The sequence below is a fragment of the Oryctolagus cuniculus genome, chromosome 2, assembly GCF_051225735.1.
Source record: "Oryctolagus cuniculus isolate XC-2025 breed Fujian yellow rabbit chromosome 2, ASM5122573v1, whole genome shotgun sequence".
Classification (NCBI taxonomy): domain Eukaryota; kingdom Metazoa; phylum Chordata; class Mammalia; order Lagomorpha; family Leporidae; genus Oryctolagus; species Oryctolagus cuniculus.
In genome coordinates, this window is record NC_142868.1 from 157,967,031 (window position 1) to 157,990,338 (window position 23,308).

Here is a 23,308-nt window from a genome sequence, read left to right on the forward strand (position 1 = left end):
TTCTATGAGCAGAACGCAATCTGCTAAAACTGGATACTCAATTTGATGATAATGGTACTGTTGCTAAGGATTGCTGTTTGATGGAAATGTGCCATAATTTCTCCATCGGTTTGTGTATCATTCCTGAAGCCTCCTTTTACATCTGAAGCTATTTTTCTTTTCATTTTGTTTTGTTTTAATAAACTTGCTGAAAGCCAATCAGAAAAAATATTTTTGGAATTTTTTTGTCTCTGACATGCTCAGTGTAAACCATGCATTTCTTTCCAGTGTGATTTCCAGAAAAATAGACTAATTCAAATAACAATGGACTATTGCCTTCTAAAAAAATAAACATTTCTAAAGAATAGCATTTAGATACAGATGGATGTTTTGTGAATTATGAAATTTTTATCATAAAATTTTAAATTAAATTTCAGCTACTATAGATCAGTTTCTGACAGTGGTAATTTCAAAATGACAAACACTTGAAATGTTAGCTGTCTCACACTTACTCAATCTAACAACTTAGACTTAACAGACCAACACTATCAGATCTTGAGGGGAGAGGGACCCACTAAAATTTGATTTGTAACATATATCTTTGATTGGTTTTTTAGCAAAAGCACTACATTTATAATAAGTTGAGAATTTACAAGTATTTGCCAGTAACTATGCATTTCATGGACACCTCATTTATAAGCAATGAATTATGAGTCAAATGCCTCTCTTATAGTTTATTGCTCTCATTATCCACCCCATGAAAGATCTGTTTTATCATCCTTTGTAGAATGTAGAGTTCACAACCAACATTTTTGCATGTATGTAATATTATTTTTACAGGGCGTCAGCTCACAATCTTCAATAGCCAAGCAACCATAATAATTGGCGGGAAAGAGCAGGGCCAGCCCTTCCAGGGCCAGCTCTCTGGGCTTTACTACAATGGCTTGAAAGTTCTGAATATGGCAGCCGAAAACGATGCCAACATCGCCATAGTGGGAAATGTGAGACTGGTTGGTGAAGTGCCTTCCTCTATGACAACTGAGTCGACAGCCACTGCTATGCAGTCAGAGATGTCCACATCCATCATGGAGACCACCACAACCCTGGCTACCAGCACAGCCAGAAGAGGAAAACCCCCTACAAAAGAACCTGTTAGCCAGGTGAGCATGCCGATTTCATTCTTTCGTTTTGGACCTGTGACTGTGGAGGTGGGCCAGCCCTTGCATCGTTTCTAACATGCGCTTTTGTCTGATCTGAGGCTCAGTGGCTTCCTATGAGACTTGCTTAATATAATGCAGTCCGTTTGAAATCACATGTATATATGCTGTCAGTTAGAGGCTTGTGGACTCATAAAAGATTCGTTGTTAGTTTGTTAGCTGCTGGCTGATAATCCTGATTCAATAACCTTGATCCAGCTTAGGTTGAGGGAACTTTGCTAGTTTTACAGGATTTAGATGGTGTAGATCAGCTCATCAGGTAAATTAATGAAATATTTGAAATTTCTTACTTGTTTAAGCTCAGATCATCTTCAAAATAAAATCAAATTCAATATTAAGAGAGATATTGCCCTCAGTACTTCTGTTGAGTTTAGAAGTGTTAAAATTTTGAATTGGTGGTCATGTGGTGCTCATGGTAAATGTCAGGCCTATCCTTGGTATTTATAAAAAAAATTGTTATATTAAATGTGACCCTTAAAAAACTATTTTTGTCTAAGATACATTTGATACGTGACCAGCTGCTCTCACCTAGAATTCAGTTTAATGAGCTTGTTTTTAAAGCTTCTTTTTTTTAAGTATGGAATTTGTACAACTTGGTAGTGTATTAATTCAACCAAGATAGATTTATTGATTACCTACCACATAGAAGACATTAATGTAAGTTTTAGCATTACTTCAAAGAAGAAAAAAACACCATGAAGTGTTGTAGTGTTGTTAGATGCTGTTGAAAGGCTGTTAAGTACTGTTAGATGCTAGTTGACATTTATGGTTTTTGTACATATTCAGTTCGTTGATTCTTTCAGAATTGTGTGTTTCCTTTTGGCTAAAGTCATTGGTTTCATTTCTTTGTTTTTAATATTTAGTGAGTGTTTTTAGTAGGCACTACATAAAGCTTTTCTAAATATATTCTACAAAATTTTCCAAACTATATTCTACAAAAATAAGAATGACAACAATTTTTTAAATTGCTTTTATTTCAAATGTTTGAAACACACCAATGATCGTATTTGAAAAGAAACTATTAAAAGGCAGATTCTGTTGGTATCAGCTTCTTATCTACTAATCTGTTCTTCCCAGAAAAAAAAAGCAGATTCCAATTTTATTTTGAATAGGAATGAGAAGTAGAACAGAACAGAGGATGAGAAAATGTCCTAAGAGAAGAGTGATGACTAAAAATAGTAAATTCTTAACTGCATAAATGTGGTACTGTACTATATTGCATATTTTCCAATATCATCCCCTGTGCACATATTTTTTCATCTTTCTTTTCATTATTTTTCCTGTTTGCATATGGCAACAAATTAAAATGGGCTGTCTCATAGGATATTGACCAGTGTATGCTGATTGATCACTCTCTGTGTGTGCCAGATACTTTTCTGGACATGGGAATATAATGGTAACAACAAACAAAACTCTTGCCCTCTTACAATATGTGTTGTATTGGGAATGTTTGCTTCAAATGAATGTCATTATCTTATTGATTGACTTTATTTTGCTCAGATTTAGAAGCATATTGATAATATTGTTAACACTTAGCCCCTATGATAGATTTATAACTATAGACAGATTGATGTTTACTCAATAGCTCCATTTGATATTATTTCCTATTAATTCATTAATGATTTGTTATGGTTATTGATTTATGATTCACTTAAGCATAAGTAATGTATAAAGCAAATCCAGTACAAGAAAACTGATTATTTACTTTACATAAAAATGTGCAAGAGGACATATTATAATCAGAGTTAGAAATGATTCTGGGCCGGTGCTGCTGCTCACTAGGCTAATCCTCCGCCTTGCAGTGCCGGCACACCAGGTTCTAGTCCTGGTCGGGGCGCCGGATTCTGTCCCGGTTGCCCCTCTTCCAGGCCAGCTCTCTGCTGTGGCCCAGGAGTGCAGTGGAGGATGGCCTAGGTGCTTGGGCCCTGCACCCCATGGGAGACCAGGATAAGCACCTGGCTCCTGCCTTCAGATAGGTGCGGTGCACCAGCCGCAGCACGCCAGCCGTGGCGGCCATTGGAGGGTGAACCAACAGCAAAAGGAAGACCTTTCTCTCTGTCTCTCTCTCTCACTTTCCACTCTGCCTGTCAAAAAAAAAAAAAAAGAAAAAAAAAGAAAGAAAGAAATGATTCTGTGAATATAATTTGAAATAATCTGACATCTTTCTTAGGGATATTTTATCATCATTGATATTATAGTAGCCAAGCTCCCAAGAAAGCTAGATGTATTCTCAAATAAAGAAAGAGTTATATTGGCATTGCTTCAATATATTTTATGAATTAGTAATTGCTATATATAAAGATTTGCCTGTCAAAAAAAAAAAAAGAAAAAAGAAAAAAAAAGAAAGAAAGAAATGATTCTGTGAATATAATTTGAAATAATCTGACATCTTTCTTAGGGATATTTTATCATCATTGATATTATAGTAGCCAAGCTCCCAAGAAAGCTAGATGTATTCTCAAATAAAGAAAGAGTTATATTGGCATTGCTTCAATATATTTTATGAATTAGTAATTGCTATATATAAAGATTTGCTTAAAAATATTTTACTTTAAAGCTAAATGCCTAGTAATGCAGCACTAAAAATTAATACATATTATTATGTTAACTATGCTAAAGGAAAGCAGTTAACTGCTCATTGGCAATGAAAAGTGTCTCTTTTAATACAAGCTATTTCATATTTAAAGAGAACAGAGTTTTATAGAAGCAATGATGTAATCAATCAGTGATCACTTGGTTCATTAGAGGAGGTATTGACTTAAAAGATTGCTAAGTTCATTTTAAAGCTATATATTTTGAATCTTTAGGTTTTTAATAGGCCAATAGCAGCAATTAAATGATTTGTGATACTATGTTAAAGTATTAAATTGGTACAAATATTCAGTTGAGGCAGTAGAGTTTTAAAGTTGGAATGATAGCTTTTAATATTTTGTTTTGTAAATATATATACATGTATATTTTTACAAGTAGTAATCCTTATATATGGGGAATGCATCAGAGTAGAAATGTATTTATTTTTGAGTATCTGACTAATGTATTGCCAAACTTCCCTAACTTATAACTGATTTTTAAGTTAGCCATTAATACAAAGGGATTATTGACATGTGTAAAATTTATAGTATCTCTTTTAGAATTGCTCAGAGTCTAAGAAGTTTAAATATGAGAGTGATTGGTAATGCCATTTTCAAAATTATAACCTTTGACCCACTTATACAGACTGAAAGAAGCTTCTTCCTTTAAGCCCTGTCCTTGACGGTTCTGTCTACCTGCTTTTTCAGTTGCCTTACTACATTGTGGACAGGAGGGGTCATATCATTTTTCAAAAGCCATACTATGCTGTTTTCCCAATCAAAGTTTATTTTCCTCAGTGAGAGCACTGAGCCAATTTAAGGTACCCTGACGATGTACCTTGGAATGATTGCATGTTTTAGAACTATAGAGACAGATTTTTGGTCAAGCAGAATTAAATTAGATTCATTTCAAATAGATGGGATGGTGTTTGTTCAGCCATTCTGCAGGGAGAGTAGTAATGTGTATTTTGGTTTTCACGGAATTTGAGAATACATAAAATCCTGTTTAAATTCTTACCTAAATAGAAATATTCTATAAAAAGGTAAAAGGGACGTTTCTTCTCCAAATGATGATCAGTTTTTAGACTGATACTTACTTTAAAAAGACATGCTTTAAATCTTGAAATAATGGGAATATTTACAAAGCCTTCTGATTGGCTGCTTTTAATGAAAGTGATTTTTGATGGTGTTTTTTGTATGGATTATGCAATGTTTATAAAATGTGTTCTGCTTAGAACAGTCAATTTTTAAGTATTTCCCTAAGACTCACTCATCTTCAAGAAGAGAAACTTCCTATAAAGCTAATCTTGAAAAGAAAATATTTGCAAAAATAATTGATGATATGAAGTTCTTTGGGATGCCGAGAGTTTCTTTTGGTGAGGGCAGGAGCACCATGCAAGGTTTTCCACTGCTCATTGTTTTCTGAATAACCTGGAAGCCAGTTATGGTATTTTTATTTATGAATCTTTATGCAAATGAATAATACTAAGCAAGCATGCAAAGGGTACCATTTGTTCCCTTTGTTCACCAGTCTGTATAAAAAGCAATAGAAAGGAAAGTGGAGGGCTGCTGTTGTTTTTGAGATCAAGATTGTGACATTTCTTCTGAAATACTCTTGGTAGTACATTTTATGATTTTTAGGTACTTTGCTTGAATGCTAGATGTGTAGCATAGAAGACATGGAGTTTCAATAATGGGTTTTCGCTTAGTAATAGATTTTCACTTGAACGTGGTCAATCAGGAGACCGGGTTTTGCTTTCATCACAAACTCCTACCCTATCTTGTGACTTGGACAGCTGAGTTGACCTCAGTGCACTTTGGCCTTACTGGATCTGTAAAATAAGTAGCTTGAACTGGGAATCTTTCAAGTTGTACTGAGTTCTAAAATCACTGACTTATTAAAGATACTCTTAATTGGTTCTTGAACTGTTTGTTTGACAATGCAAAGAGTTCAACTGACTTTTTCATAGGGCCATGCCTCCCAAGTGGCCTAGATACTCCTTTCATGTATTCCTATGTCGTTACTAACAGTATTGTTTTGTGACTGTTAAAAGCATCCTATTTTGGTCTATAACTTATACTGCAGTCTACTTTGCATGACGTATCAAACCTACTTTTGTAAGAAAAATCATACTTAATAATAAATATTAAGCCTCATCCTTTACATTCAGAACAGAAACTGATTCTGATATCCTTACCTGGTTTTTGGAATGCATAGCCTCTTTCAGATTATTTCAGCCTCATTTCCAAAATCTTAAGAAAGCAGATATAATAAGGCTTTGAGAGATTCTGATTTTTTTTTTTTTTTGACAGGCAGAGTGAACAGTGAAAGAGACAGAGAGAAAGGTCTTCCTTTGCCGTTGGTTCACCCTCCAATGGCTGCCGCGGCTGGCGCACTGCAGCCAGCGCACCACAGCCAGCACACCGCGCTGATCCGATGGCAGGAGCCAGGTACTTATCCTGGTCTCCCATGGGGTGCAGGGCCCAAGTACTTGGGCCATCCTCCACTGCACTCCCTGGCCACAGCAGAGAGCTGGCCTGGAAGAAGGGCAACCAGGACAGAATCCGGCGCCCCGACCGGGACTAGAACCCGGTGTGCTGGCGCCGCAAGGCGGAGGATTAGCCTAGTGAGCCGCAGCGCCAGCCGGAGAGATTCTGATTTTTGAAAAGAGGGATTTTAGTTTGCCACTACTGGCAGGAAATGAATTAAAGAATGAGGTAGAATCAGTAAACTTGAGTGTAAAGTATTGATGGATTGGAGCATATTGGTGGTTCTAGTTAGACCTTTTCTCAGGGTGAAGTTAGGAAAATTATTCAATGAGATGAAACTATTGAGAATTAAAAAACATTAGAGGTGGATTGTCAGAGGCATATTTATTTTACAGCTGAGACATCATATTATAGTCAGGGGCATTCGATTCCAGTGGGGTTCTCTGAGAATAAACCCAATTAATGTTCAAGCAAGAAAAGACTATTTAGTATATTGGACACTGCTATGCTTCCTAGAGGCTTTCAAGGTACTCATGAAAAATGAATGCTATTTGTTTGAAAAATATAAGCAAAATATGTCCATGAAAAATATTTACAGCTAACAAAATACATTTTGCAACTTCAAAGAGCAAATTTTATTTTTATTAAAAATATTAATTAACCTTAGCTGTAGCTTCATTATTAAAAAACAATAGCACTATTTATAATTATGTGTGTTCCTCATAACTGTTCTGCAGTTTTAGAATATTGGTGACATGAATAATTAATTTTATTTTCCCTAGTCCAATCATCCTGCTGAATTCTTTTAAATTAATGTGCTTTTTTTCTAGCAAATTTTAGTGAATGTTGGAAAGAAAAACACTTGAGTGTAGATTTTAAAATACATACAGAGGCGTGTTCTCCCAAAGCTAATGATACCTGTTGAAAAGAGCGTAATTCATTGTAATTTAAAACGTGGGTAAGCAACTCTTATTTAGAAGGTGTTTTTTTTTTTTTCTCATGATTGCTGGCAAGCAAAAGTGCCAGGGTATATACATTTAAAGGGTTTATTTTAAGGAAATTCTTCACAGTGAATTTTCTTGGGAGTCTGACTGAAAATGTGCTCTATTGGCAGGTACAATCCTGGTTTTATGATGTGTTCTGACAAAGCTAGCCCCACACAAGTGTATTTGTCCACCCATTAATTCATCTACTTAATATAACACATGTTGGCTAGACACTGACTATATCCTAAGTACTGTTCTAATTCCTGGAAATACAACATGGAGTAAACATTGGATCTGTCTATATGAAATTTGCTTTCTGCTTTGGGAAAACAGGCAAGAAGCAAGAAAACAATTAAGGACCAAGAGATGTTGACCACTATAAGGAAAAAACAGAACAGAGGAGAGGATAGGGAATGCCTGTGGTTGTGGGGACCATGAAGTAGAAATTCCTTTTGAGTAGACATTGAAGTGTTGTCATTCCGACACATTCTCAGATACAGTAGGATTGCATTGTGCATGGATGGTGCCATTGGCGACTGTCTACCCTGTTAGGGAGCTAGGAGCACAGAAAAAGAATAGAAAAGATGCCAAGATTTGCCTTTTCTGTTTGTAACCTCTGTGGTTCTCTGGCTTCTCATATGTATCTTGTTTGTTGGAATTGTAACCAAAGCCTAGCAAATATAGGTTATCTGAGGTATAGATGGAAACTCACTGAGTACAACTTGGTGTGATATTCTGTATGTATACACGAGAAAATGGAGGCATAGAGAAGGTACATGACTTACTCTGGGAAGAACATCAAATTCCTTTCAGGGCACTTTGAAATAACATGCCCTTACACATGGCATCCATTTGGAATCTCACCACTTCTTGCCTTTTTACATTCTTAATCACTTCAATTGTGATTTCCACTGAAGTGTCGGACTCCTCTTTCTTTCTTTCTTTTTTTTTTTTTTTTTTTGAAGATTTTATTTATTTATTTGAGAGGTAGAGTTCTAGACAGTGAGAGGGAGAGACAGAGAGAAAGGTCTTCCTTGGATTGGTTCACTCTCCAAATGGCCGCAATGGCCAGAGCTGCGCCAATCCGAAGCCAGGTGCCAGGTGCTTCTTCCAGATTTCCCATGTGGGTGCAGGGGTCCAAGGACTTGGGCCATCTTCTGCTTTCCCAGGCCATAGCAGAGAGCTGGTTTGGAAGAGGAGCAGCCAGGACTAGAACCAGTGACCATATGGGATACCTCAGGTTGAGGATTAACCTACTGTGCCACAGCGCCGGCCCCCAGACTCCTTTTTCAAAAAGGCACTCACAAGCATGCCCTTCCCTTCCTTAATATGTCTGAATTTAGGATGAAGGGTGGATTCCTTGGATGATCAGGAAAATCCATCCCTCCCAGCCAGCCTTCTGTCTGGCTTACTAGGAACTTCATCTCTACCCTGCTCCACACTCTTCTCCAGATCTTATTGAACTCACAGTCACCTCCAGAGATCCTGTCATTTCTGCATGCTCTGTGCCTTCCCTTGCATCTATCTCCCTCCTCCGTAACTCTTCCCCCAAAATCTCTCCCAGCCTGATTCAGACCCTTTCTCTGTTCTTCCTTACACCTCTGCCTTAAGGATAACTTTCTATGTGTTTTCTGTCCCACTACGTTACATTTCTTGCAGTCGGAGATATTGCCTTATTTTACTTTGTCATCCCAGGATAGAACTTGATATATTATTTGAATGGATGAATGAATCAATGAGCCAATCAATCAACATTTATAACTAAATTAATGTCTTTCATTATTAGAAAAAATGCTGTTCAACATATCACTTTAACATAATCAAAGTCAGCAAATGTTATATTTTATATATCATATTTTTTATTGGAAATCAACATTTTTAAAAGCAATGTATCCATCAACAAGTTTTAATCAAGACCAAGGAATAATAGTCTTGAACAGATCTCTGTACTACTGAAGCAAACAAAACACAAGCCAGTTCCTGTCTTTGCAGGTATATATTTTCTCTCTGGCACTCAACTTCTTTTTTGTTCAGAAAACAAAAGCATTGAAATAGATTATTCCTAAGGCCTCCATCTCTAAAATTTTGTAATTCTTTATTCCTATTATTCAGAATCAGAAGGTGAGATTTTAGCATTTTGTGATCATCTAAAATACTATCCAGCATCTTAGATTTCCATAGCTTTTTGTCATTTTTATAGATACATCTTATTTAGCAAAACACAGTCTGTTGTTTGAACCACACCAGGCAAATATTATATTCTTTTGTTAGAGATTGGGAAAGTTAGCTCTAAGGAATGTAAATAAATTGTCCAATATCACACAGTGAGTAAATGTTTGAGTCATGAGTGAAGTTCAGTTTTGAGTCATGTTGTGTTAATCCTTCTTCTATATAATAGTGTCTAGTTAGGCATTACTTATAAATATGATTCTATGCTGGTCACCCAACAGAATCAGATCGTGAACCCCTGTGTTTCGGGAACCTATCATCTCAAAAGCTAACACTGGCATGGGCTGTTAAAGGGCAGAATATGATAGTGCGTAAGATTGTCAAATCCGGAAGCTAAAATGCCTACCCAAATCCAAGCCTTCCTTGTCCCACAAATTATTTATATGCTATTTGGCCTCCCAATTTCCCATCTATTGGAAATTATGACCTTATAAGTTTATTGTGAGGATTACCTGACTCAATATGCTATAAGAACCGTATAAAATTATCCTTGTTTAAACAATTATTTACTAATCCCCATAACTGAAAATGTGATATAGTTCATCCTAATAAATAGAAATAAAGTACCTGCCACATGGAAGCACTATGTCAATGGCAGTTGTTCTAGAAGCATTCCTCAGGTGCAATTTACCAATGAAAGCATCTTTCTCACCTTTAAACTATTTGCTCTGTCTTTAAATAAATAATTGCTATGAACTTTTGTCTCTAAATCAGACATTTATTCTGTGGCATATACAAAGCTGAATTCTCTGTTGAATGAAGCATAGCATTGCCTTAGTGGGGTGAGTCTATGAATGGTGGAAAGGGAATGGGTGTGAAGGGGGCAAAGGCAGGTCCTGCTTGAGGGGAGAGTTGTCATTGACATTGAGCGAGCTATGGCAGTGAACACTAAATATTCTCTAGTGCTGCACAATGAAGGGTTGTCCAGTGATCTCCATACCCTGCACTGTCTTATTCAACCTCCTCTCCCCCACCCACCAACTTCAAATTCCTGTTGAATGAGTACTCAGAAGTATCATGTGCCTAATTCCATTTGTTCACAGAAAGAAACCAATTCTGGTACTAATAATGGTACTGAATCTTACGAATATGATTTCTTTGTCTGTCCTTGATAACATGTTTGGATTAAGGAGCTTAAAAATTCATAATACACTTTTTTCAGCTTTAATATAAAACACCTCAGATATTTCCAACTGTGAGTTAGACTACTTTGGGGTTATGATCTTGATATTAATAATCTCTTTTGTTATAATTTTTATCATCATTGGATAAATACAATGAAATAAGATGGTTTCTCTAATTAATACATAGTAGTAATTTTAGGAGGATTTTTCTCAGAGAGGACTGGTGAAGTTACTACCTTTTCTGATATCTCTAGTCATAGTTATAGGACAAAAGTATGTCATTAAATAATTAGTCAATATCTAAATAGCAGAAGTATAGCTTTATTTGTCTTTGTTTTAATCAATATTGCAAATTATTTGTTTTATAACACTGTGAGTCCTTCTGGATTTCAAATATATACACATGTTGTATTCCATCTGTTCATTTATTCCTCTTTTAAACATTGTGGGGCTGGCGCCGTGGCTCACTTGGTTAATCCTCCGCTTGCGACACCGGCATCCCACATGGGCACTGGTTCTAGTCCCGGTTGCTCCTCTTCCAGTCCAGCTCTCTGCTGTGGCCTGGGAGGGCAGTGGAGGATGGCCAAAGTGCTTGGGCCTCTGCACCCACATGGGAGATCAGGAAGAAGCACCTGGTTTCAGATAGGTGCAGCATCGGCTGTAGCGGCCATTTGGGGGTGAACCAATGGAAGGAAGATCTTTCTCTTTGTTTCTCTCTCTCACTGTCTATAATTCTACCTGTCAAGTAAATTTAAAAAAATAAAAAATATAAAAAAACATTGTAAGCATTCTCTTTGAAGGGGAGAAAGAAAAATTATCTGACCCATACAAAAAGATACTTGTGTTTCTATGTGTGTGTGTTTTAGCAATGTTTGTTTTGATCTTTCATATGTGTAAAACATTAAACTTTGTTCAATATACTAGCAAGTTAATATTAAATGCAAACCTCTGTGATAATTTCCTCTTTTTTAAAGATTTATTTATTTAAAAGTCAGAGTTACAGAGAAGCAGAGCCAGAAAGGGAGAGAGATGTCTTCTATCTGCTGGTTCACTCCTCATGTGGCCACAATGGCCAGAGCCATGTGGATCCAAAGCCAGGAGCCAGGACTTTCTTCCAGGTCTTCCATACGGGTCCATGGGCCCAAGGACTTGGGCCATCTTCCACTGCTTTCCCAGTCCATAGCAGAGAGCAGGATCGGAAGTGGAGCAGCCAGAACCTAAACCGGTGCCCATATGGGATGCCAACATTACAGGCGGCAGCTTTACCTGCTACACCACAGTCCCAGTCCCAGATAATTTCTTCTTTTTAAAATATGTATTTATGTTTATCCACTTGAAAGGCCAAGTGACAAAGAGAGAAACATAGAGAAAGAGATAATAGATTGTCTGTATGCTGTTTCACTTCCCAAATGTCCACAGCATCTAGCACTGGGCCAAGCCAAAGTGAGGAGCCCCAAACTCTGTCTAGTTTTCCAATGTGAGTAGCAGAGGTCAAGTATTTGAGCACTTATCTGCTGCCTCCCAGGATGTGCATTAGCAGGAAATTGAATTGGAATCGAAGAACCAGGACTCAAACTGGCATTCCCATGTCAGTTGTAGGCATCCTGAGCAGTGGCTTAACCTGCTGCACCAAAATGCCAGCCTCCTCTATGACAATTTCATATAGGTTTTATCATCCAGAGCCAATAATGGACTTTTTCTTGTCTGTTTCTATCCCTAAAAAAGTTCCCCAACAATTTAAGCATATTAAATCATTAGAATGGAACATCCAATGAAGCTCTAGTTAATTCCTCTGGCTTTATTAGGTATTTACCAAATAACTTTCACTATATTCTCATCATTGTTATTCTCTTTATATAAAATCTCAAGCAGGAAAACAGCACCAGTGTTAACCATTGGTTTCTCTGTTAGGCATCCTAAATAATATTTTTTTCAAAGCAGGCATTGTACTGCGTATGTGTTTTACCATGTCGTGTGTGGAGTGCAATTTCATAACTCTTTGACTTAAAATTATAAATGACTAGATGTCTTGTGCACATAAAATATATGACACATCTTAATGGAAACTATAATGCTATTCTTGAAGATGAGGTACATAACTTTTAGGATTGTGTAACAAGAACCATTTTGCAGACCTTTAAGATAATTACCAAAGCCATATATGGATTATAAGGTTCCCTAAATCAACAATGGATAATGTTTTGTACACCACAGACTTAGAGTTTATTTTTTTTCAAAGTTTATGTATTTGAAATGCAGAGTGGCAGAAACACACACACATACACACACACACACACACACACGAGGATAGGGGAGGGAGAGAGAACAAGCTTCTACATTCTGGTTCATTGCAAAAATGTCTGCAATGCACAGGGCTGAGCAAGGCTGAAGCCAAGAAACAGAAACTCCATCCAAGTATCGCACATGGGTGGCAGGGACTCAAGTACCTGTCCCATCAGCTGCTGTCTCCCAAAGTGCACATTAGCAGGAATCTGGATCATAAGTCGAGGTGAGACTCAATCCCAGGCACTCCAATACAGGACCTTGGCATCCCTATGAGCTACTTAATCATCGTGCCACAATGCCCGCCCTTGGAGTCTATTATTATTACTAGTATTTCTAATATAATTAAAAGTCAGAGGCAAATTATTTTTAAAGATCTATTGATTTATTTGAAAGGGAGAGTTACAGAGAGGCAGAGGCAGAGGCAGAGTGAGAGAGAAACAGAGAGAGAGGCCTTCCATTTGCTGGTCCACTCCCTAGATGACCACAATGGCCGGAACTGAGCTGATCCAAAGCCAGGAGCCAGGAGCTACTTCCAGGTCTCTCACGTGGGTGCAGGGGCCCAAGGACTTGGGCCATCTTCTACTACTTTCCCAAGCTATAGCAGAGAGCTGGATCAGCAGAGGAACAGCCGGAACTAGAACTTGCACCCATATGGGTTGCCAGCGCTGCAGGGGGAGGTTTAACCTACTGTGCCACAGTGCCATCCTCCCCCCACCAAGGCAAATTTAAAAGAGGAATATATTTAGTCTCTTTTTAATAATTATATTGGAGCAACACACTCATTATTTCATTATTTCATATTTTTAGGGTTGGCAATGTGTTAAACACTTCTCTGACTCCAGAATTGGCTCCTTCATGTGCTTAACAATCTATGTTACAATTGTGCAAAATTTTTCTAACATAGTTGTTGTCAGGGGCTGGCATTGTGGAGTAGTGGTGGGTAAAGCTACTACATATGATGCCAACATCACACATGGGTACCAGTCCATGTCCTGGCTGTTGCATTTCCAGTCCAGCTCCCTACTAACCGCCTGGGAAAAGTGGCAGAGATGGCCCAAGTGATTGGGCCCCTGCCACCCATGTGGGAGACTTGGATGAAGCTCTTGGTTCGTGGCTTAAGCCTGGCTCAGCCCTGCCATTGCTGCTGCTTGCGGAATAAACCAGCGGATGAAAGATATTCTCCCTCTCTTTCTCCCCTTCCCTCCCACTCTCCCTTCTTTCCTCTGGGTAACTTGACTTCCAAATAAATAGATCTTTAACATAGATGCCATCCAATCTATGGATTTAATAAGGTAGTTTGTGGCTCCAGCATTGTTTGCTTCCTTTAAGTATTTTCCAAGTCAAGTAGGAAGCAGATATTCCTCTGAGAGGCCCAATCATCTGTATGTGGAGAAGCCAAATCATCTGTAAGTTGCATGAAATAAATACTGTGCTATTAAGAAAGCCCCAGAATTGTTTGTTTGTTACATATTGGAATATCAGTATCAAACAGTTAAATGAGTAAAGTAAGAGCCAATGATAATGAGAACTTTGAAATCATTTTTTTTTTCAGGATAGATGTCTCTTGGAACATCAAATTAATTTCCATAGGTCAAGTGTTTAGCTATCCATCTGGCACATCGTAGGTGCTCGTTTTTTCCCTCCTGATATCCTTCTTCCTGTTCTGTCACCACCGTTTTTTCTTCTCTTTGTACTCTCCTTTATTTCTTTGTTCAATTTGTGTGCTGGACCCTTAAACTAGGCCCTACAGTTTTACATAAGATGATGCAAATCTCAAATGAGAGAAATGATTCTGAATTTCCCAGCACTACCCCAGAACAGGGTAAAATATATGTTCAAGTGTAGATTCCCCAAGATAATAACAGCTAAACCATGTGAGGGGTTTCCATTGTCATATCATGCCATGCTTCTTATTAGGAGATCTTCAGCAAATATAGCCCATTGTGTGAAATTCAGCAGTTAAAAATTCATCTTGGAACACTTGAGGGAGACTTATTTTGACATTTTCTATACCTCGTCAATTAGCTCCACAGCTGTTGTCTCTTTGGCATGTCTGAAAAGAGTGTAGGTACTTGTGTCCATGGATACAAAGAGGGTAGCTATTTTTTATAAGGAAGGAGAATATATATTATATATTCCACTCCATGAAAGCTTTCTGATTCTAATGCTCATATTTTAGAAATGAGAAGGATCCATCAAGATTCTTTCAAATTCTGTAGTGACATTTTCATGTCTGGCTTTTCCATGCATGGCATTTACTGGTTGTTGGAAATAATGCTAGAGAGAGCCAGCAAGGCAACTCATTGAGACAGGATAGAATATAAGATATTACAGTGCATCCATATAACTCACTTGTTTTGTGATGAACTAAGAACTTTCTACTATCCAAAGTGAGAATTTTACTGTCATTTTAGATGCAGTTTAATCAGTTTTGTGATTGGTGCTGCTCACGTTTTATTTAATGGCTTCGTTGTCTCATTCACCTTTGTCAATGAGGTTTTGCATCCCATATTATTTGGGAACTTGATACAGAAAAGAAAAATGAAAGCAAGTGTAGAGTGCTCAGTCTGAAATTTGTCTTCGGGATCTTAGTGATAATACACTACCCATGGTATGTTAATAAACAAAATGGAACGTCTCTTGTGGTCTCTTCATACACAGCCCCTCTGATGTCCATGCTGCCATTGTCTCTTTTTTCCCGTGTAGAAAGTGTACCTGCGATTTTGTTAGTAACAGGCGTTTTTAAAGTAATGAAGCTTTGTTAATGTTAATAGCATGGGACAATTTTAAACCATGCATTTTCCTTGAGCACAACATGTTTTCTCTTTTCCTAGCTCTTTGGAAAGATAGGTGAATAGACATTCGTGTAAATAGAAAGATAATTGTAAGGAAAACAGGTGCCGAACAGAGAGGAAACATGATACAGCCAAACCGAATTTATTCAGAGAAAATAAATTTGCAGAGGTGAGTGACCATCTGCCTGTGTGCACACAGACCAAATATGTTGCAGAGGGCTCAGACCCCAGCAGACTGGGCCTTTTTTATATTGGTGAGCTAAGGGTACAGAGGAGGAGGTGTGCAGTAGGCAGAGGTTAGCTTCTCAATACAGGTTCCTCAAGTTTTTTCCATACTTTCAAAACTGGAGAAGATTGCAGGGGGTGGTGTGGGGAAGAATACAGGGTATGAGACTGAACTGGTCTCTTGAAAGAAAGCAAGAGCAAGTGGTAAAATGACATTTTGTCTACTTTCAGGTAAGAACCTAAAGTGGCTGAGGCTTATGTCCTTGTTCCATCAATAATTATCCACCTATCATAATACATAACCTACAGTTATCTTTTGGATAGGTATCTTGAAGTCAGGACATTTGCTTTATCAATATGTGTAGATTCTGTACTTAACATATGGCTTGGTGCAAAGTAGACATTTAGCATGTGGTTTGTGGGGGAATACATTAATGAATACACAGAGCATGTAAACCAGCTCTGACATAAATATTGTTTGATGTCAAATCCTGATTTTTCTCCTGGATGAATCAATATGTACAGAGAATAAGGATTGTACATAGAAAAAGGGACTAAAAGAGTTAATTTATTTCTGGGGTAGGTATTTTGCATGGAGATTGGGATGCCTGGCTCTCCTGTCGTAGTGCCTGGGTTTGAGTCATACCCTATTCCTATTCTAGTTTCCTGCTAATATGCACTCTGGGAAGCAGCAGGTTATGGCTCAAATACTTGGTTCCTTGCTATCTACATGGCAGACCCAGATTGAGTTCTGGGATCACGGCTTCAGCCTGGCCAACCCCAACTGCTGTGAGCATTTGAGGAGTGAAACAACTTTCACTTTCTTTCTTTTTCTTTTGCTCTTTTCCTTTCTCTCTCCCTTTCCTTTCTCCCTCCCTCCCTCCCTCCCTCGCTCCCTCCTTTCCTCCTTCCCTCTTTCCTTCTTTCCTTTATTTCTGTTTTCTTCTCTCTGTGTGCATGTCTCTCTCTCTGTATCTCTATTTCTATCTCCATCTCTGTCTCCCTGCCTTTCAAATAAAACTAAATTTTTAACAGAATTAATTTATCTCATGTACAAAGTTAAGAAGTTTTAAAATTCAGTCCTTTTCATTTATGGGCCTACTTTAAGAAAAAAAAATTGAGTGGTGTAAGTAGGAGGCCAATTTAACATTTTAATTTATTCTCTTGATGTTCTGCACCTAAGACCAAGAAGAAAGCTCCCATAGTTGTCTCTACAATGCAAAGGAGAAGGGTGTAAAGTAGTATACGTTTGCAGATATAAAAGTCTATTGCACAGGGTTGTAGTGACTTAACTGAGGTTGGGGAGGTCAGTGCTGATAGTCCTCTCTCAGGAAGAATATTTTATCACTGGCATTGTTTATAATTGTTGAAAAGAATGTAAGCATAGGAAGTAGGCTATCTTTTTGACACATCTACTATCTTTTTTGTATTTTCTGTAGCAAAGTATGGCTGTTGTCATTACTGGAGTTGACCTCTCCCATTGCTGGCCACCTGTGGTGAGCCACAGATTTTTGACACTTACTTTAGAACTTCAGAATTAGGGGCTGATCCAACTCCCTGTTAACATGCTTGGGAAGGCAGTGGAAAATGGCCCCAGTGCTTGGGGTCCTGCTACCCACATAGGAGACCAGGGTGGAATTCCTGGCTCCTGGCTTTGCCTGGCCCAGACAAGGCTTTTGTGATCATTTGGAGAGTGAACTAATGGAAGGAAGTTCTCTTTGTTCTCTTTCTGCCTTTCAAGTAAATAAATAATCATAAAAATGACAAGAAGAATTTCAGAAGCAGGCCTATTTTGAAGTGCCAAGAATTTACTTTTTAAAATAGCATGTATGATTTTTTGATGTCTCTATTCATCTTTTGGGTTGTGAATCTTTAGTAAAAAAATGAAGAAGCCTTTTGCAATGAAACCCATTAGAAACCCTGTTTGCACCAGCAATCCTTCATAGGACTTCAAGAGAAGTTTTGCATAAGCATAATTTGTACACAGTGATTACTGCTGGAAATAATGACTATTGGGGAAAAGGAGTACCATTTGGAAAAAGACATTCATTGTAGAGTTGAAGCATGTGAAAACCTATTTGTGGGCAAATTAAACCGAGAACTGTGTACGAAGAACTAGAGAAGTAAAGGAGGAGAAGATTAGGAGGGACATGCTGGCATTGCACTAATTGGATACGAAGACAAAATTTGGGGAGTAGAATGAATTCTTAGAGACAGACTAATTTCTACAAACTTAGAAAATGTTGAAGGCATTAATTGTTTCTCTGTGGGTTATTTTAAAACACAATATATTTAAATGAGTGTTACCTCAAATTGCAAATAACAGCATTAGTTATGTCCTGCTTTTTTACACTGTTTTTGAGAGTAGCAGCTGGATGCTGACAAAATTTACTTTTCTGAATTATGGTATATTTGTAAAACAAGTGGAGATAATTACAAAATTATTTTCAGTAAGATAACACAAGCACATGAAAACAGATCAGCAAATCAGGGCATCATTTAAAGAGTAACAATTCTCCATCGACCCTCTTTCTACCCTTAGTATTATTCTCTAGAAATGATATTTTTTACTAATTCTTGTTGTTAATTAGCTTGTATCTCTAAACAATAGGCTTATACTCCCATTTGTTTATCACTTTTATAAAATATTTATGTGGTCCTCAGAATGCAAACTGAAGAGTAGCTCAGATTTTAATCTCCTCCTTTTCTTTTCTTCTGATATATAAATATATTTATATATATTTATTACTTTAAAAATCTTTATACTTCTATTTCTCATTCCATTAATTTTCAGCAATATATCTTAGATATCCACGTTTGTAAAATGTACTCCTGCTTGTTCCCCTAGCTTCTGTCTCCTTTTCCACATTTCATTAGCTCATTTTATTTCCAGGGATGTTAACTTTAATATTCTGTTTGGCAACCCCAACCAAATCTCCCATATTTTATCTATGAGGATTCTGGAGTAGAAAAAGCAATAAAGAACATTTATATTGTCATTGTTGTGTAAATATTATACAATGCCAGTCTCAGTGATGGGTTAAGATTACATTTCTTGTCTTATAGGTCCAGTATCATATTCTCTGGATCACACAAATCTCAGAGAATCAGAGGCTAGATGTACTTCATTCCATCCTAGCAGTTGTTTAAAATCATTCCATGTGATTTTGCTTCATATATGGATTGTTATAAGGAGTCCCTCAGCATCTTCTTTTCTTGCACTGTGGCCCTGCCTTTATCATATCATCACTTTGAATTCCTAATCATCATACTTTAAAATATATAAAAACTTCCCTTTTGCTCTCTCCTCCCAGCCCAGAGATTTCCCATCTCTACCTTCTGTCACTGAGTGCGACTCTGGACTGCTTGTTCCACAGGGAGGCAGAGAACCCAACCAAGTTGAGCCATCAGAATGTGCAGAGTGGAAGACTCTGCTTTGGCCGTAGTAGACATGGAGCAGACACTAGTGTCGCAATAAAGAATGCAATCACAGCAAGAGCCTGCCCTTTCTCTGGAGTTTCTTGGCTTTTGAGAAAAGGGTTCTCTGTATTTTAGTTTGTTTTGTTTTGTGATAAAAAAAGCTACCCTGTTCTGTATTTTTAGGTGGTTAATTTAATTATCTGTGAATAATAAATTAACCCTAGATTTAGCAGCTTAAAAGAACAAACATTTATTGTCTCACAGTTTTTGTGGGCCAGGAATGTGGATAGAACATAGCTATGTTACTTTGGCTTCAACTCCCTTGTCAGGCTAGGATCATTGTGTAGAGCAGTTTCACCTGAAGATTTACTGTGGGAAGCAGTGGATCCACTTTCAACTCACTTACACAGTTGCTGGCAGGTCTTATTTTCTCACACATGGGCACAAGGTTGCATCATTGTGGCTGGCAGCTTCTTTCTCTGAGGGCAAGTTTGAAAGAAAGAGAGAGAGAGAAAATATGAGTTCAATGAGTAATTATGAATATATCCTGGATGGAAGCTGCACATATTTATAATCTAATCTTAGAAGTGACATTCCTCCAAGACCGTGGTACTTCTAGCCCACTCTCCAGGGGAAGAAGTTATGCAAGGCATGAGTACCGGGAGCTGCAGATCACAAGGGACGCCCACCATGTTGCAGAATAAGGAGATATCAAGCAGTACATTTTTATTTATATTTTCTGCTAATCTCCTACCATATGTTTTCCATATAGGCTTTCACTGTCTCCATCCTAGATATCTCTCTGCATCATATGCTAAGATGTGACTTTTTCTGCTTCCTTTGTTCACCAGTCTTCTTTCTTATACTTCTGGGCTTCCACTAAGTTGTGGAAAACTCCTATTTTGCTGAATGGGCATTTTTTTCTTTCACTGTTAAGTGTTTATAGAACACATGTTCTTTGTTATTTTTGTGGATTCTCTACAAGGAAAGACACAAAAGCATCTATCTTGCCCCCAACTTAAACTGAACGTTGGGATGACTGCTATGATGGGAAGAATTTATGTGGTATGCTACTTTAGTCATGTTTGTAAAGTAATTCCATTTTTTAAAAGATCTGTATTTATTTATTTATTTTATTTAAAAACTGAGTTACAGAAAGAGGAGGAGTATGAGGAGAGACAGAGAGAGAGAGAGAGAGAGAGAGAGAGAGCGAGAGTGCGCACGCGCGCTTCCATCCACTGATTCACTCCCAAAATGGTCACAACAGCTGGAGCTGTACTAGTCTGAAGCCAGGAGCAAGGAGCCTCGTTCCGGTCTCCCACATGGGTGCAGGGGTCCAATCACTTGGGTCATCATCTGTTGCTTTCCCAGGATCAGAAGTGGATCATCTGAATCTCGAACCAGCGTCCATATGGGATGCTGGCATTGCAAGTGGAGGCTTAGCTTGCTGTGCCACAACCCTGGCCCCAAGAAATCCCTTTCCTTATCAAGTAATTTCATTTAATATTAAAATGACAGATGAGCAATCTCTTGGCCCACAGTTAATGAGTTACCAATAGATTCTGAATATGAAGAAACAACACATTGCTTTTAACCATTTCTGAATTCTGAGCTCCGTAATCTCCCACATCAGCTTAACCTGATGAAGCAGTTTGCTACTTACTTCAGTATTTATGATAATGTACTTATAGAAACCCAAAGAATCTTTCAGTCTTATCAATTTGAGGAAGTTTAGCAATAATCATTTGGAACTCAAAGAGCAATCACAAAGTTTCTAAATGACTCTGTATGATAAGGACTCGATTCTTCGGCGTTATTGTATTGTCATTCATTTCTAATGGTTGGAAGCAGATGACATGGTAAGCCAGTACAATAGTCTCCAATCTCCGTAATATCTCATCTTTAATGAAATCTTAGAAAGAAATGGTTCTATATTTCTGACTTCATAACTCTGTATTCACCAATGAGGAAAACGCAAAATGAATAGCCAAGAGTGTTTTTATCTTGATATCCCATTTCAATTCGTTACAGACATTGAGGCTCACAGATATTAGAGAGACATTAGGGTAGTGTTGTAAGGAGAGGTGAAGCTTTGTTATCCTTATTCCAACATTCTAGCTTCTTAATTTTGACTTAAAAATTATTTTTGTATTAATTTTTAAGGTAATTACAGCAAAGTTAATGCTCGCTTTGCTAAAAAGGAGCTCAAAAACTAATACATTAGAAAGCAAATGAGAAGCAAAGTTTTACATTCAAACCTGGCCATATATGAAATTGTCTAGCTTTGTGTAGTTTTCATCAACTGTTGTTTATTTATCAAGTCCAAGTTAACATTTTCTCATTACTTGGAGAAAGCTATTTTACTTAATTAAGCTAGACTAAAATAAATTTTGTTTTACATACTTTTTAACAATTTCCCAACTTACCTTGTTTATTATTTAGTTTTTGTTGTGTTGCGAATGGCCCTAAATGTAGTTGCTTTGTTTAGGTCATGATTCTGTGGTTCTGTAGTTTGAGCTGGACTCCAACAGGTGATGCTTCTGATCCCGGCCAGCTTTGGCTGATGCCACGAAAGCTGGTTCTGTGTTGCTAAGCAGATGCCAGGCTAGCTGTGGCCTAGATGATCTAAGATGGGTCCACAGAAGCAGCTTGTCTGTGTCTCATCCTCCGGAAGTCCAGTTCTATCAGATAATTCCAAGAGTGAGAATACAGTTGTACAAAAAATAAGTTGCTTGAAATGGTTTGGTTGCACTAATAAAGCAAGTCTTTAGGTCAGTCCAGATTCAACGAAAGGCAGTGCCAGAAATATGGCCGTGGCAGCCAGGGTTGTGGGGAAAGTTAAGTTGCTGCCTGTGACTGTGGCATTCCATATGAGAACTGGTTCAAGTACTGGCAGCTATACTTCCAAATCTAGGCTTGGGCTCCTGCCACTCATGTGAGGTGCACAGGTGGAGTTCCAAGGCTCCTGGCTTCAGCCTGGCCCAGCCCAAGCCATTGTAGCCACTGGGGGAGTGAACTACCAGATGGAAATCTCTGTCTCTTCCTCTCTCTGTCTGTAACTGCCTTTCAAATAAATAAATAAATTTTAAAAAAATTATGTGGCCATGTCTGTATCCATCACACCTTAAGAATTATGGTAAAACCTTATATTATCATTTTTGCTGCAGCCTCGTAAATACCAAAATAATTTGTAACATAACATTGGACTAGCTAAAGAATCTAATTACAACAGAAATATGTATATAGATTTGTCAAAATCTGAAAAATTTGAATTAATAATTCTAATATTGGTTACTTCTATTCTACTCACTTTACTCTGTAGACAGTCCTCTAAAAGTGTGCTCCTAGATAAATGTTTTCTATCCATTACTTCCTGGGGATATGAAGTAGCAAAAGAGCTCATTTGTCCAGCAGAGGCAGGTACTGTTTATCCTCTAGTTGGGGTGGGTATTTTGTGCAGTAGTAAAGATGCTGCTTGAGACACTTGCATCGGATGTCAATGTGTACATTTGAGTTCTGGCACAGCTCCCAATTGATTCCAGTCTCCTGTTAATGTGCACAGTTATGACTCAGATACCTGGGTGCCTGCCACACCCTTGGGAGACTGAATTTGAGTTCCTGGGTGCTGGCTTCAGTTTGGCCCATCCCTGGTATTGTGGGCATTTGGGGAATAAATTAGTAGATGGGAATCACCCTCATCTGTCTCCTGCCTTTCAAATAAATAAGCTAATAATAAAGAGTTATTTTTTTTAAAGACATCGATAGTTAGCTTTCTCTCCTTCCCTCCTGAAGGGTATTCATCAGCAAACTTTGCTGATCAGATTGCTCAAAGATCACTCCACCACAAAATGCATGAATCTGCTTTGAGATACAGGACACACTTCTGAACCATCAAAGAGCTCCACAACTTTCATAGTACTCAAGATGAGATACACACACACATAGACACACACACAGGTGCTTTCGAAAGTTCACAGAAAATGGCAT

At 37.8% G+C, this 23,308-nt stretch overlaps 1 protein-coding gene across 29 annotated transcripts in view; it reads left to right on the top strand.

The window, feature by feature from the left end:
- Nucleotides 1–23,308, top strand: part of NRXN1 (neurexin 1) — a 1,235,416-nt gene that overhangs the window by 1,085,090 nt on the left and 127,018 nt on the right. For all 29 annotated transcript variants that reach the window (XM_089327671.1, XM_089327664.1, XM_051842899.3 and 26 more), the window contains one exon: nt 820–1,139. In XM_089327671.1, the coding sequence (XP_089183797.1) occupies nt 820–1,139 (320 nt within the window). The remainder of the gene's footprint in view (nt 1–819; nt 1,140–23,308) is intronic.